This window comes from Amblyomma americanum, chromosome 2 (assembly GCF_052857255.1).
Source record: "Amblyomma americanum isolate KBUSLIRL-KWMA chromosome 2, ASM5285725v1, whole genome shotgun sequence".
NCBI lineage: Eukaryota > Metazoa > Arthropoda > Arachnida > Ixodida > Ixodidae > Amblyomma > Amblyomma americanum.
In genome coordinates, this window is record NC_135498.1 from 48,489,139 (window position 1) to 48,503,535 (window position 14,397).

Consider the following 14,397-nt stretch of genomic DNA (forward strand, 5'->3'; position numbering starts at 1 on the left):
CGGAGTCCTTCACTACGGCATCTCTCATAGCCTTAGTCGCTTTGGGACGTTAAACCCCCATAAACTAAACCATCATTACATTCTGATTGTTGGTTCTCAGAGTGTCTCAGTATGCCTCCTCGCGAATCAAAGAAGATCTGGGCAGGTTGCATATAGAGATGAGTCCCCGCCGCGCCGACAGTGCGCGCATATTGCTGGCTGAATTCAAAGCACAAGCTAAACAAACAAAAAAAAGGCCAACTGAAGGTGTGCCCATGTACGCCAAACAGCAGCACGTCTCCATCCTGGCTTGCGGAATAAATCGATGGATTGTAGAATTGTTAAGGCCTGTCCTGCTCAACAGACATTAGCAACCTGGTGGTGTTTGTAACCAGTGAAATTGTCGAATAGCCGCTTTTCAGTGACAACACCTCTGAAATCCGCGAACGTCGAATGTACGCGTCTTCCGAGGGATCGCGGGGACGGTGCAACCGTCCGTGGCGTACGCACTTCACGAGATCAGCTTGTCACCTTTAATAGTTGTTTGGGGCTTCTGCTCCGACCGGTTCCAGCAGCGCGACATGACGACATGCACAACTGTCGCTCTTCTCATTCGTTTAATGCCAATAAATTCCGCGAGCAACAAATCGAAGTTCTTTTCTTTCCATTACGTTGTCTGACGTCGAAAGAAGCGAAATTAATTAGCGTAGACCAGCTGCGTCATGTTCGCTGACCATGTAAGTTTCTCTCTAAACAATAGGTTGAAAAATGCGCATTGCCTCTATCTCGCATTGCTTCCAGCAACGCTCTAGATAGCGGATATATATCCGCTATCTGGAACCTTGCTGGTCTTGCTTCAGTAGAATGCATCCGACAGCTTCGGCCCATATTATTCCTACGACTTCCCAGAGGACGAAATAAGGCTCGCTTAATAAAACACGTTGCGGGGCTAGTTAGTGATACATTTTTCTTTTCTTGAGATTAAACAGCGTTACATATTTAGACGAATACACAGAAAGACATCACTGGACGGGTGCTGTCATGTCGCCCGTCCTGTCATGTCCTTTCTCTGTATTCGCCTAAATATGCAGCGCTATTTAATTTCAAGAAACGAAATGAGGCGCATAATTAATTTCACTAGCGTTTCACGTATGCAGCACGTACAAAGTTATCCCCTTCAAGTGAGCGCGTATCTTGAATACTGTTTATAGCATGATCTGTATCGCACAGGCGTGCAGATATCCGTGTACAATGAAATGAGAAAGAAGATCGCATCATTTTAATGGCCAGCAGGAAAGTCGCTTCGGCTTAAAATTGATCGGTGCCCACGAGCAGAAAAATTGACGATATGTCAGTTCCGGACGCAGGAGTCGCCACCAGTCCCAGATGGAGCAAGTCCGCCACGCAGCCTCCAGATTTCTGGGACCCCCTCTCGTACCAACACGAGCAAGTGAGTGCGGACTGCGTGCGAAGGGTCAAGCACGACATCAGGGAGATAGAGGACTACAGGCCCCCGGGAATATTTGTCGCACCAGAGGAGAACGACCTCACCAATGTACACGCTCTCATCCTGGGACCTTCCGGCACCCCGTACGAAGGCGGCTTTTTCCATTTCCTGATCAAGTGCCCGTCAGACTACCCGAACAGTCCTCCGCGTGCACGCCTCATGACTACGGATGCAGGTCGTGTGCGCTTCGGCCCTAACCTCTACGAGAACGGCAAGGTGTGCCTTGGCCTCCTGGGAACCTGGGACGGGCCTCAGTGGAGCGCAGCCCAATGCATCGGAAGCCTTCTGTTGTCCTTCAAGTCCCTGCTTACCAAAGATCCCATAGCGAAAGGTTCGGCGTTCGGAGTGCTTCCGGCCGTGGGAACCTGGCTGAGCGACAAGATATGCTACAACGACGTCCTCCAGCACGAAACCATCCGAGTGGCTGTGTGTGACATGGTCGACTCCTGCCTTCAGGAAACCGCGCTTTGTCCGCAACCTCTGAGGCAGGAAATTTTGAAGCACTTCCCGCAGTTTTACGACCAGTACGAAAGAGTGGTAAAACAGCGGCTGCATCTGACGGGTTCGAGCATGAACGATGGACAAGACGGTGGTATTGCCACGTACCAGTATAAAACGCTCTTCCAGCGGCTCTTGGATTTGCGTGAGAAGGTGAAGGTTATGAATGAAGCTGCCGTCAAAGAAAACAACAAGCAAGTTACCGGCCTTTAGAAGAGCCCCTGATAACCGGAGGTCTGCTTGTTTTCGCCAGATGAAGCGCCATTAACTACGCTAGTTGGTTATGGGCAAGAATTTTTCGACCACCATCTGCACACGAAATTTAACGGTGGCAGGAAGGGTAGTATACGCTTCTGCAGTACCTGCCGCTCAAATGAAGTGATTGCGTACATAATATTTTGCTACGCAAACGCCTGCTTTCTTGGGTCTCTGGAACATTGTTTGTGCAAGTCTTCGCGGCATAATTAATAAAATTTCTATGACGCACACAGGTGCTTTATGGTAATGCGAGCCTATTTGTACTATCATTTGCCTTCCAGCAACTCTGTGAGGCGTGTAAAATAATCTAGAGCCTCTGTTTGCCGGAAGCTGCAGTTGTGTACCAAGCGGATTGTTGCTTTAGCGTCCTCATGCCCAAGGAAATCATCAGTGGAGATCATACCTTTGTATTGTGTCTAGCGTCGGTAACTGATGGCGTCTGCGTCCTATTTGGCACATGGTTCCTTCCTAAACAACCGCATAATCTATTTTGCCTAGGTCATTGTCCCCATATTGGGACTCAAGATACTGTTGTCAGCGCACAGAGAGAAGTAATGAAAGAAGTAGGGACGAACACAGCACTGACTTCCATTGCAAAGCTTTGTCTCTACTGTTTTTACTCCTTGGCTTCTTGCTCTGCCATAACTAACGATGCAATTCAAACTAGCACAACAGAAAACGAGAAAAGAATGTACAGCACAGATATCGTATTATAGCGAATCCTATTCCATGCCGATCCCGTAACAGGCCAGAAGACACGTCTTTGGTATCGGTGCTTGAACTTAGCACCTACCTCATACGTTTTGCGCGAGTTTCCACATGCAAACCACGACAAGTTGAGCTGAGAGAGGGAGGGCGTGAAGCTTCAATTCGGGGCTACGTGCCTGCTGTACTTGGCGTTTTACACTGTAATCATAGAATGCACATCAATGGGGGACCTTCTAATGACCTTATACTAAGGGGGTGCTTCACATCGATGTGAAGAAACATTTAGCGCGATCAAGTCACGGACAGATATGACACCCAAACACAGCGCTAACTTCAAACAACGGTTTATTGCTAAAAAAAAGAGGTGGTTTTTATTCCAAAGCATCACTGAGTGACCCTACGCGCAGAAAAATACAAACTAGGAGACGACTACAGGATCCGCTATCGAGAAAACGTACGGAGCTCTTTTTAACGTTTAACTTGAGACATAAGTTACTCAACGATTTCTCGAGAGTACGCATTACTATTGCAGGAGATCACAGAGTGTATGTCAGGCGCAGCAGCAAAAAACGCAATGTCGTCCGCATAGACGCAAGTGCGAACATTTGTATGAATAAGAATGGGGCTCAGTAGAACATTAAATAGCACAGGAGAGAGGTCAGCTCCTTTTGGAACACTTCTCCTTTGCTTGTACCTACTCGGAATGTACACTATTTTGGATGCAAAAACGTTCTCTGTTATGGAGGAGTGCAAATTTCCACGCAGTTAAATGAGCTGAATAATGAAGAGGGTGTAACTTGTGACCCAGGGCGGAATGCTCTGCACTGTCGTAACCTTTGGATATGCCTGCCTAATCAACGCAGCATACATCTGTGTCACCCTTTCGCGCACTTGTGCGTGCACTCCCAGACACCCCGGGTGTGGGGGCAGCGGTCTCGGTCTCAGAGGAGATGCCCTCGACTCAGCGTGGCAAGCTCAGCCAGAAACCACTTACCAAGTGACAAGGAGGGTGGTCGTTCGATGCCCAGAGCTAGAAAATGGGGGGAACCAAAGGTTCACAAACAGAACAAACTTCATACAGCAAGAAAACGATGCAGAGGATTTCATAACCACTCGTACAATGCAACTCCTACAAAGTAACACTCGAGAGAGGCTACAATAAATCAAAAAGCCTTGCACCTAAAGTGCGCTAATACAAGACAGAGACAAACAAACAAAACGCGACATGTTCACCGGGCACTGCGACAGTCCGACGACCAGAGGATCACTACGGAGAAGCCCCGTCCCGCAGGCTGAAGCACGCTGCCTCGCTGCTCCGTGGCTGGGCGAGTGGTGTTGACCCGGGAGTCAAGCGACGCGCTTCTCTGAAGCTTAAACGGCGGCTCGGGCTGACTGACAGCAGTCAATGCCCTTCGTTTATAGGTGCGCTCCGCGTCTGTTCGTTCTTCGCGCCAGGGAACCGTACAATTTCCTTCTCATTCTCGCTCCGGGCGCGCATCTCCATTGGTCAGGCGCGGAGACCGGCTCCCGGAACCTCCCTGCTCCTTCTTGCGATGCGGCGCAACAGCGGTGATTCCCTCAACAGAGGAGACAGTTGAACGCGCCGCGTCCTCCCTCTCCTATCATAATCATCAAAATTTCTCACCGCCACCTTCTTGCGATGCGCCGCCGCCGGCGCGCGAGAGAAGAGGAAGGGCATCACTCAGCACGCTCAAGGCTACGCCGTCTCCGTTGGCGATGAGTAGAATTTACTGCAACCTTCTAGAATAATCGACGGCGCATGCAGACATGTTTCCTTTGGCGCCGCGCCGGCGAGCAAGTGGAGAGTGCAACAACACACATAAGGTTAGGCGCTCTTTGGGTTTCTTTCTCTACTGTTCTAACGGCGCCGCGCGCTGGCTAGATTGCTTTCGCGCTGCGCCGGTTTTCCGAATGTGCGCCGAATTTTCTCACATTCTGTTGACGTCGATCAAGGTGACTTCGTCTCTCAAGGTCGGCATGCGCATTCCATATCTAACATCGCGGCCGGAAACCGATTTGGCAGGGACTTAGAATAGTTCTGCGGTCCATGAAGTCTGAAAAACGAATGAGCAAAGCCCCTTCTGTTAATTTTACTCCTTTGATCTTAATGAAATGGACCTAACAGTATCTAAACCGTAGCCTGCACCATTATTTTAACTAATGGGATTATCTTTGCGAGGTTCCACTGTGAAGGTATACAAGCATTTTTGATGGAATTATTTACAAGCCGTAATAAGGAGTCAGGAGACTCCTCAAAAAGAATCTTGAGCTTTCTTAAAGTAACGCAGTCGGGGCCAGGAACAGCAACTGGCCATCCGCAGTACAATTGAAGAAAGCTCTGATAGGTTAACTTCAGTCTCTTAATTAACTGGCGTCACTGGCATAGATGGCATTGGTCGGAAAGGTGGTAGAGACGAGAACCGCTTCTGCAATCCCTTGTCAATGGATTCAGCTGTCTCGATAGCTTCTCTTGGGTGTCAAAAATAACGAGGGTAAATGTCATGAGGTCGTGAGCTTTTTTTTTTTTTTGTCACTCTAGAAAACCGAACAGCGCGCGTCGGTTTACCGACTATGAGAGGAAATCTAAATTCTCAGTGTCATATTCGTCTTTCGCTCATGAGACTGTGCGTTTAAAAGTGACTGCGATAAACTCATAAGCATTTAAGTTTTTTGGGCATTGATTTTCCAGAAACTTTTGTATGCCGCCTTCCTCTGCCAATGAATCCTTGCAATGAATCTCCGTCTTTTTACACCATTTCTCTACAGCCGTAAATCACTAACTGCTTCTTTCACTCGCGTGCTTAAATGTGTTTTTTTTTTCAAACCTTTTAAGTGACATTCTGTGCCTATATTTCAATGATTGTTCAACTACAAAATGTTACATATGAGTTATTAAACGATTAATCTATAGTACAGCTCAAGATAAATTGATTAGTTGATTAAGAACGAACAAGTGGTTTCGGCCTTCAGTTTCGCCCCGCTAAAAATTCGCAAGTACTCTCGCCCTGAATGTCATCCTTCCAGGTTTTGTTGTACCTGTTTGACGTGTAAATATGACGAGTTTGTTTAGTGGCACCGAAGGCGTGGTTACAAAACAAATGATAACTTCGAAGCGAAGGTTGCGCTGAAGTGCCCTAATTAGTTTCTGCCTTGATGCTCTGTATGTTCGAGATCGAAGAAAGCAAAAGAGGAAGAAGCCAAGAAGGTGTCACGCGGCGTTCTGCTTTCCCTACCGAGCGGAGGTCAGCCAAGCAGTCGTTGAGGTCTGTGCGACTCACACGCAACAATGGCCTCTATGCCTTGTAAGTGCTTTTCCATGATATCAGTGTGCAAAGCGATCTCGCGGTTGTTAGGCATACAACGATTCCAAACTTATCACGGCTGCAGTGCACCTAAAGCGAACAAGCACGCAGTAGCCTCAGCGGCAGTATTTCGCGTGTGCTCTTCAAGACCTACGCGCCGCAGTGACTGAGCGGATTTGGCACTAGGTTGCTGAGCCCGCAATGCCGCTCAATGCCTAAATTTTTGCGATGAATCTGAGCCACGAGCTGACTCAAGAGCACCACAGTGTAATAAGCGCCGTTTGGTGCTGCGGTATGTTTCATGCATCATACCAACATGCGCCTCCCTGCATTTCGCATGGCAGCTGACGCAGAAAAGTACAGATTTGGCTGGTCAGATTATAAACTTATTGTGAAGCTTTTTATTTTTACTTACTATGATTTTCTCTATTCTCATTGGTCATTTATTACTTTGTCCATCACCTTTCATCGACCTTTTCCAGGCTGTTTATACTGCATAATGCGTTGCTTATGTCTACGATCGATGAAACTTTCTAAGCACTTTTTATAGTAGCATGAAAAATATTTGTCGTAGCGAACTATTTTTATTCTTCATTTCCTGGCATATTCATAATGTGATGTGTCCCTCAGACCACTAAACTATAAAATATTTAAGCTACACTTGTTCACCACTAGGCTATTTATTTTGTGGCTATAAGTCTAACTCTCGGGGCTACAATTGTTTCATGTTGCGCGAACACAAAATGCCTGTGTATTTTCCAACCCGATTTCAGGTTCCATTTTGCCGATTTTCGAGTCAACATCAAGGTTATCAAATAACCATTTTGGGTGAACTTGAAAGTTAATTTCTGATGCTCAGTGGTGATTTAGAAAGGAAATGGTATAATCCATTTTCGGAATTCTGTAATCGTTTGCAATTTTCATCGCTACTAATTATTCACTACATATAGTGAACATTTGTGACTAGTCAGAACGCTTGTTTGTTCCGCAGTGTAACTATATTTGTTAGTATTCTGATCGGTCCTGGCCGTTTAGTTTTATAAGTTGTATAAATTTTAGGTAGTCACTTCCGTCACCTCAGTGGTGCAAAGACTGAATACGGTGTAAGACTGATCGTCATGTCCATTAGTTGGCGCTGAAGTTTTGTTTATACTTTCAAAATCAGCAGGGAGGAATTCACTAAAGACAATTTAGCGGCTTCAACAAGAAAACAGCACACTTACTCTGAGGCCACAGGCAAGCGTCGGCCTGACAGTGTTCCCCAGCAGCAGGTGCCTCCCAATTGAGCGCAAATTTTGGAGGGATCAGTCAAAGGCCTGCTTGTGTCAGGCACCTTTGTTCACCGAAAATTGGGCGTATTTTGATGCTGTCCGTGACCACAGTCAACCTTGCCCCATGTATATATATAAAGAAGGGTTGAAAGAGCATTCACTTAATGCGGCACGAGATTCAGCGTCATCCATGTTTATGTGTCAGAGTATCGATCGCGTAAACTATCTGCAATATGACCGATGGCAATTTTAAATAGGATTTCGCTATTTGATAGCGTCGTTTCCAGCAAACGGCAATCACGGGATCACGCGACCTGACAGCAGATAACGTGACAGTTGCTGGATAACATGACCGTGTGGCCTATTAGAGTTCTCACTAGTTACGTGATCATTCTATGCGATGACGGAGAATTTAATGCGTCAGACGGTCAAGAGAGGGGAGGGGGGAGAGGGAATCTGGTCGCAACACCTGACGTTGTAGCACTGCGCACGCTAAATTAACAGCTTCCTACTCTTTAGACACTAAATTTGAAGAAGATTTTCTTTTTTCTCTCTTTTAGACCATACTTTCAGCATAGTGAATCGCCCACAGCTGGAAGACATATTTACAGCGACCGCCATGGCGCTCGTGTCTCTGGCCGTGCTAGCCAGCTCGGTGGTGGTTATTTACGCACCCATTTACATTCGGAACCTCTTCGCCGCCTGCCACGAACCCAGATGCATTAACCTTACCACTGACCTCCTCCTCATAATGGAGGAGAAGGCCGATCCTTGCCAAGACTTCTACAATTTCGTGTGCGGCAACTTCGAGTCCGCCTACCCGACTTCCGCAAGTTATATGAGCGCCTTTGCAAAGCGCATCAAGCGGTCGTTTCGCCAAATGATCAAGGACTTCGCCCCAGACAAGGCGCCCAGCGTAGAACAGTATCCACTCCTGGCGTACCGCACTTGCATGATGGAGTACCACCAGGAGACGGAACATCTAGGCCCGCTGAAGAGGAACGACGATGAACTGGCCGACCTCTGGAGGAAAATTCTTCTCAAAAACACTACTGGCTCGAAAATCAGCTTCCTGATGTCGTTGTCGCTGGAACGAGGCACCCCCGTCTTTCTCGGCACCGGCGTGGCACGCAACACGTTTACTCAGCAGCGTAACCTTCTCCGCCTGAAGATCGAAAAGCCCAGCGAGCCCCTCCAGAGACGGACAGTGCAGAACATCATCGAGTACCTCTCGCGTGCATCCCACTGGATAACAGCGTTCGAAGTGTCCAAGGCCATCATCAGCACCATGCGCGGAGCACTCGACGCCGTCAGGGATAGCTTGGATGACAAGATGCCTGAGCTCGTCCAGGTTCACCGCATTGACGAGCTCCTAGTCGGCATGCCAGCGCACTTGTTCGTGAAGGCAGTCAAAAGAGCTTCCATTCGCGACTTTAACCTTGACAGCAAGGTCTTCACGACAGACTCCCTGGCACTGCGATACCTGTCGGCGTACCTTGATTCGCTGGGAGAGGCCACATTTTCTTACACTGTTCGCTTTGCCGTGGCCGAAAGCCTCATGATGACGTCCACCTACGCCATCGCCGACGTCTACGATATGTCTGCGGAAACAGCGTTCCGACACCGCATGATGCGTTGCGCCCAGCTGTCCCTGATGTTGCTGCCTAGCTTGTCCGAGTACCAGTTTTTCCGGGAATGGCTACTGCAGAATAGCTCCGCCGCTCCTCCCAGGCTGTTCCTGTCCCTGCTGGACGAGTTCTCGCTGGTCGAGCCTTACTCTAGGATGGGACCCAGGACCAAAGGGCAGCTGCAGAGGGCCCTCTCGACCACCGCCATCATCCGTGGCCGAGATGCTGGTTACAACACCATCGAAGACATCCACGAGAAGTTCTTCGCGCTAAAGTCAGGTGCCAGTAACTTCACGGGCTGGGCGCTTCACGCGCTAAGGGTGCGAGCGCGGCTCCAGGCAAAGGCACTCGTGACGCACAACATGCTGCCCGCAAACGCCCACAGTTTGAGCCTCGACCCACGCGTCAACTACGACTCTTCCGAAGACGTTGTGCGCGTGCTTCCGGGCTTGCTCCTCCCGCCCTTCAGCGTTGGCTCAAAGCCTTCGGCATTCAGCTTCGGACACCTCGGCACGTATGTGGCCGAGGCCCTAGCCCGAGCCACACTACCTGAGAGCCTGTCTGGCGTGACTTCGAAACTATCCTACCCCAAGGCGGACCAGGATGTCTACATGGAAGCACTAGACTGTCTTCGCCACGAGCACATGCCAGCGGAGAACACCCTCCTCAGCGTCAAGGCGACGCTAGACCTGCTCATCAGCCTCGTTGGCGCCAGGATCGCCTACAAGTAAGTCCTTATTGCCTTGCCTTAACAGGTAACCACAGAAAAAAAAAACGTGCAGGCTAGTCCTGGACTATCCTACTGCATGAAACTCGCTGAGGCGTTCTTTTAGGCCGTAAGTACTTTCTCGTTGCCCTACTCTCAATGGAGGTCTTGAAAATGCCCATGTATTATTCGAAGCTATCGTCGGCAAGTTACAGATACATGTATGCTCCTCCTTCATCCGGCTGGGCCCAGATCTGTACTGGTTAGATGAGTTTACATTAAAACTCATTCATTATAGCGCCAGCTGTACAAGGGACGTTGACCCGTTTCACGACGGTGGGCGTCCACATAGATCTACAAAATGAGCACAGGTGCAGGGAACGAGTAGACTGGCCTTTGCGCTGCTTCGCACCTCTTCAGCTGACTGTTAAGAAAAACTTGAAGGGACACTTAAGCTCTACCTTAAGAGTATGACGCGATAGCGTTAATGACTTCCTCCATCGGCCTGGGGCCCTCTTTGTGTATCACTTCTCCTAGGTTCTGCCCACATGCCCATATATGCGGTATTTTTCATTGACTACTCTGCATTCATAAATCGCCGAGAGTCTCCATACTGCTACTGGCGCAGTGGTGCAGAGGTTAAGCGATGCGCCCCTGCCACGGCAGCTAACCTTTTTAAGCACAGCCACCGATCGGGCTTGTGAGACCCAGGCTTCTCTTCCAGAGCAACCTCTCGTGACTAATAGTTAATTTAACAGCCACCTGCCTCGGTGGGCAGCTTGCTCACAATCCGGTGCGCTGGTTGTGATTACGTCACAAAGTCAGGTGGCCTAGGTTGCAGGAGCGCCACCTGTTGTTTCGCTCATAATGCCGACGCCAGAGTTTCTGGAGAATGGGAGCCTTAACTCTATCGCTTTAAAAATGCAGTTCAGGACAGCATGACGCCGGGCTAGTTGGTGCTGCAGAATGTGAACAAGTCCGCGCCAAACTGGACAAGGGACAGAAGAAAAAGGCACTTAAGGTATTCACCAGAAAAGACGCATAAGACATTCATCAATGCTAGTGAATGTTTTATCTGTCTTTTCTTTTGTTCCTCGGCAGGCTTAGCTCTTCACATCATCGAACAAAAAAACGAAAGGTCACTGGAAGCCGGACAATGGGTGACCAGGTATAAGAGAAAGTGTAGACGTGACCTAGCCCGTAGGAGTTAAAAGTTTGTCACTGCGGCCCGCGTTGTAAGTAAGACCCTTGAAGTTGGAATTTTAGCCTATAGCGTTGCCTTATGCCGTTCCAAGAGCGCATGCGCACATTGTCCCGATAAACAGGTGCCCCCGCACCTTGACCCCCAGGACCATCTGCGCATGCGCTACTTGTGGCCGCCGGTAGTGGTATGCGATAACGACATGTTAAAACCCTCCTAATGCCAACCGCCGTGCGCAACCTGCAGGACCTGGCAAGAGTGGAAGTTCTCGGGCTCAAGCAGCAGTGCCACGCCTCTGGTGCCCCATGTGCGTTCGGACGAGCAGGCATTTTTCGTCGGCTTCTGTCTGCGCCACTGCGGCGTCGTCGAAGACTTCGGCCACCACCTGAACGACGCCAGCGCCACCCTTGCGAGCGCGTCTCGGCCCGACAGATGTAACGTGCCGCTGCGCCACGTACCAGAGTTCTCCACCGCTTTCGGCTGCAGCGCCAAAAACAGTCCTATGGTGGCGCCGGGGAAGTGCGCCTGATGCCGCTGCTACCTAGTCGCGCTTTCTTTTTCTTCTGTTCTTTTCCTCATATGTGTGATTCTCATCTTTCTTCTCTGCTATTACGCGTTCTATTCAATTTCCCGGGTTCTTTATTCCTCCCTACAACTTCTGCATGATCTTCGGGGCCGTTGCTGAAAACAAAACGTCTTGTGTGGTAATGGCCTCTAATGGCTCGCTAGCTAACGGCAGCAGCAAACTTTGGCTGCTTCATTTTGACATTGCAGTTTCATCGGACCACCTTCGTCAGCCGTTTAGTGTTTAGCCCCAATATGATATGAAGATGCGTTTTCATTGAGTTATCCCGTTTACCAGGCAGCGCTTCCAGACCTGTCGAGAATGAAATGCATGACAGGCGAATGATGGACGAAGACATGGCACCACGCGTCACCAAGCAGTGTTCGCGATATCGGTGACCACGCTTAGGTGACCTTTCCGTCGTGCTTGTGTCGCGGAATGATGGGCAATTTCCGCATAGTAGTAAATTACAAATACACAATGGAAATGCTGGACCCTTGTGTACACATGAGGCCGGTTCTCCAATAACACATGAAGCTCGTTTATGCGTGAAGTGACGCTTGCTTGAGAGATGCACGCATTTTCAACCGTATTGTAGACTCCAACAGAATATGTTGGTGATAGATGTGGACAGAGATGTCGACAGAGATGGACTGTTGACTTAAGCGACTCTGCACCATTTTTTACAACTTGTGACCATGCGGTATAGTGTGAGTGTCCTTCAGCTTCTGTGTGCGTGCATGTTTTGTGATGTGTCACCCCCGTCCACTTGAGTAGCAAATCAGCGCTTTGGTATCTCCCAGCACAGTTTGGCTGCCCTGCATTATGTATACTTCTATTAAAGTATGGTATACTGCACACAAATACGGATGCACGCTGTGTGTATACTGAAGTGTTGAGCCCTGGAACGGTGAAAGGGCATCGCATTAAGGGAAGTAGACAACTCTTTTGCGTTTCTCACTGCATATTCTCATGGCGCTGTGGGCAGATAAGCCAGAATCTAGAAGTAGACAACTCCTTTGCGTTTCTCATTGCATATTCTCACGGCGCTGTGGGCAGATAAGCCAGAATCTAGAAGATTCTGGCTTATCTGGCAGTTTTTTTAAGTGATAATAATAATTAATAATTGGTTTTTGGTGGAATGGAAATGGCGCAGTATCTGTCTCATATATCGTTGGACACCTGAACCGTGCCGTAAGGGAAGGGATAAAGGAGGGAGTGAAAGAAGCTAGGAACGAATAGGTCCGTAGTGGAGGGCTCCGGAATAATTTCGACCACCTGGGGATCTTTAACGTGCACTGACATCGCACAGCACACGGGCGCCTTAGCGTTTTTCCTCCATAAAAACGCAGCCGCTGCGATTTAATGCCTCAGGGCATCAATGATGGGCAAGTGTGTGATAAAATATGTAGTAATGATTAACTTAATCGAAAAACGATAGCTGATTTCAGGAAGTCCAGAAGAGAGCGATGGTATGGTCCCTGCATCCAGGCAATATATGAAGCAGGGTTGCTTGGTGAAAGACCCTCTACCTTCAGGTGCGGAATCCTTGTAGGCTTGAAATCAGGGCAGTTCCACAGTAAGTGGTGAATGTCGGCTTTAATGCCCTAGCGTTTACATATCGGATACCCAAGCCGAGGAAAGAAATCTCGTCATTTCCGAGTGACGGCAGGTGTGAGAGCAACCCCGACCCGGATCCTCCTAAGCGCAACCTCCTCTGCACGGGTAAGACCGCGGGGGAGGGTTACCGCACACGGAGGGATGAGAGCACGTGTGCGGCGCCGGAGGAGTTCTTTTCTTGATGAAAGGAGGGTAAAGTTATCCAAATGAACGAGCCGAGACAATGATGAGCCTGGAGTCGCGAGGCGGGTCGCTTAATCTGCCTGGCTTTGAGAGGGCAGCAGATCTTGTGGGACCCACTCAATACGTACTGGCTGCGGGATGCGTGCCGCGAGCCGGTGGATGTCCTGACATATCGTTGGACCGCCGCTAATACGTCGTAGCAACCGGACTACCTGACGCGCGTCAGTGCGGATGACAACGCGGGCCGCAGGGAACATAGTTATGGCGGCCACGGAGCAGAGTGCTTCTTGAACTGCAACGAGCCCAGCACGAAAGGACAGGGGGGGGGGGGGGGGGGGTTCCGTAAGTGGAAACCTAGAGGTTTGATTCAGGGCAGGCCTGCACGGACAGTGGATTGCTGTTGTTGCTTTGCAGGCTTGTATGCTTGCGCCTACGTAGACAACAATGAATCCTTCAGGCAGGCAAGCATCTTGTTCTTCAAATTTCTGGCGAAGCAACGATGCCGAATTAGCAGATGTTGGTCGGCGATTATCTGTTGGCTTGTTGTCGCTGAGCTTTACAAACTTCCATGGGGGGAACTGGCGTTGGCGGCTGACGAATGGTGTGTGATGTTGCATAAGTCTTCAGTGCATGCGTAGACTGCGATAGACTGGCCTTAAGGCTGCGTGCATCACGGCGCTGCTGCACCAGGTCATCAGTGGTATTGAGCTGCGCATTCTCTTGTAAAGCTATGCCCGGTGTGAAGCGTGGAAAACACGTGATGGTCCTCATAGCCTCTCGGTTCACGGCTTCAAGGCGATCCCATTGGGCTCTTGTAAGATGTTGAAACTGGGCTTGATAAACAATACGTGGCTGCAGAACTGCCCTCACCAACTGCCGTGCAACGAACGAGTCTGCGCCACCTATTTTAGGAGCAATTCTTCTAATCAAACCAAAAGTATGAATAGCTT

The 14,397-nt window shown here is 49.3% G+C and overlaps 1 protein-coding gene and 1 pseudogene across 1 annotated transcript; both read left to right on the top strand.

Annotated features, from left to right (window-relative positions):
- Positions 1–1,242: 1,242 nt before the first annotated feature.
- On the top strand, positions 1,243–2,463 carry LOC144118546 (ubiquitin-conjugating enzyme E2 Z pseudogene; annotated as a pseudogene).
- A 6,368-nt stretch (positions 2,464–8,831) lies between these two features.
- LOC144118547 (uncharacterized) lies at positions 8,832–12,359 on the top strand. The gene is made up of 2 exons (XM_077651460.1): positions 8,832–9,899; positions 11,326–12,359. The coding sequence occupies exons 1-2, from the start codon at positions 8,833–8,835 to the stop codon at positions 11,606–11,608; spliced, it is 1,350 nt and encodes a 449-aa protein (XP_077507586.1). The 5' UTR covers position 8,832; the 3' UTR covers positions 11,609–12,359.
- Positions 12,360–14,397: the final 2,038 nt, after the last annotated feature.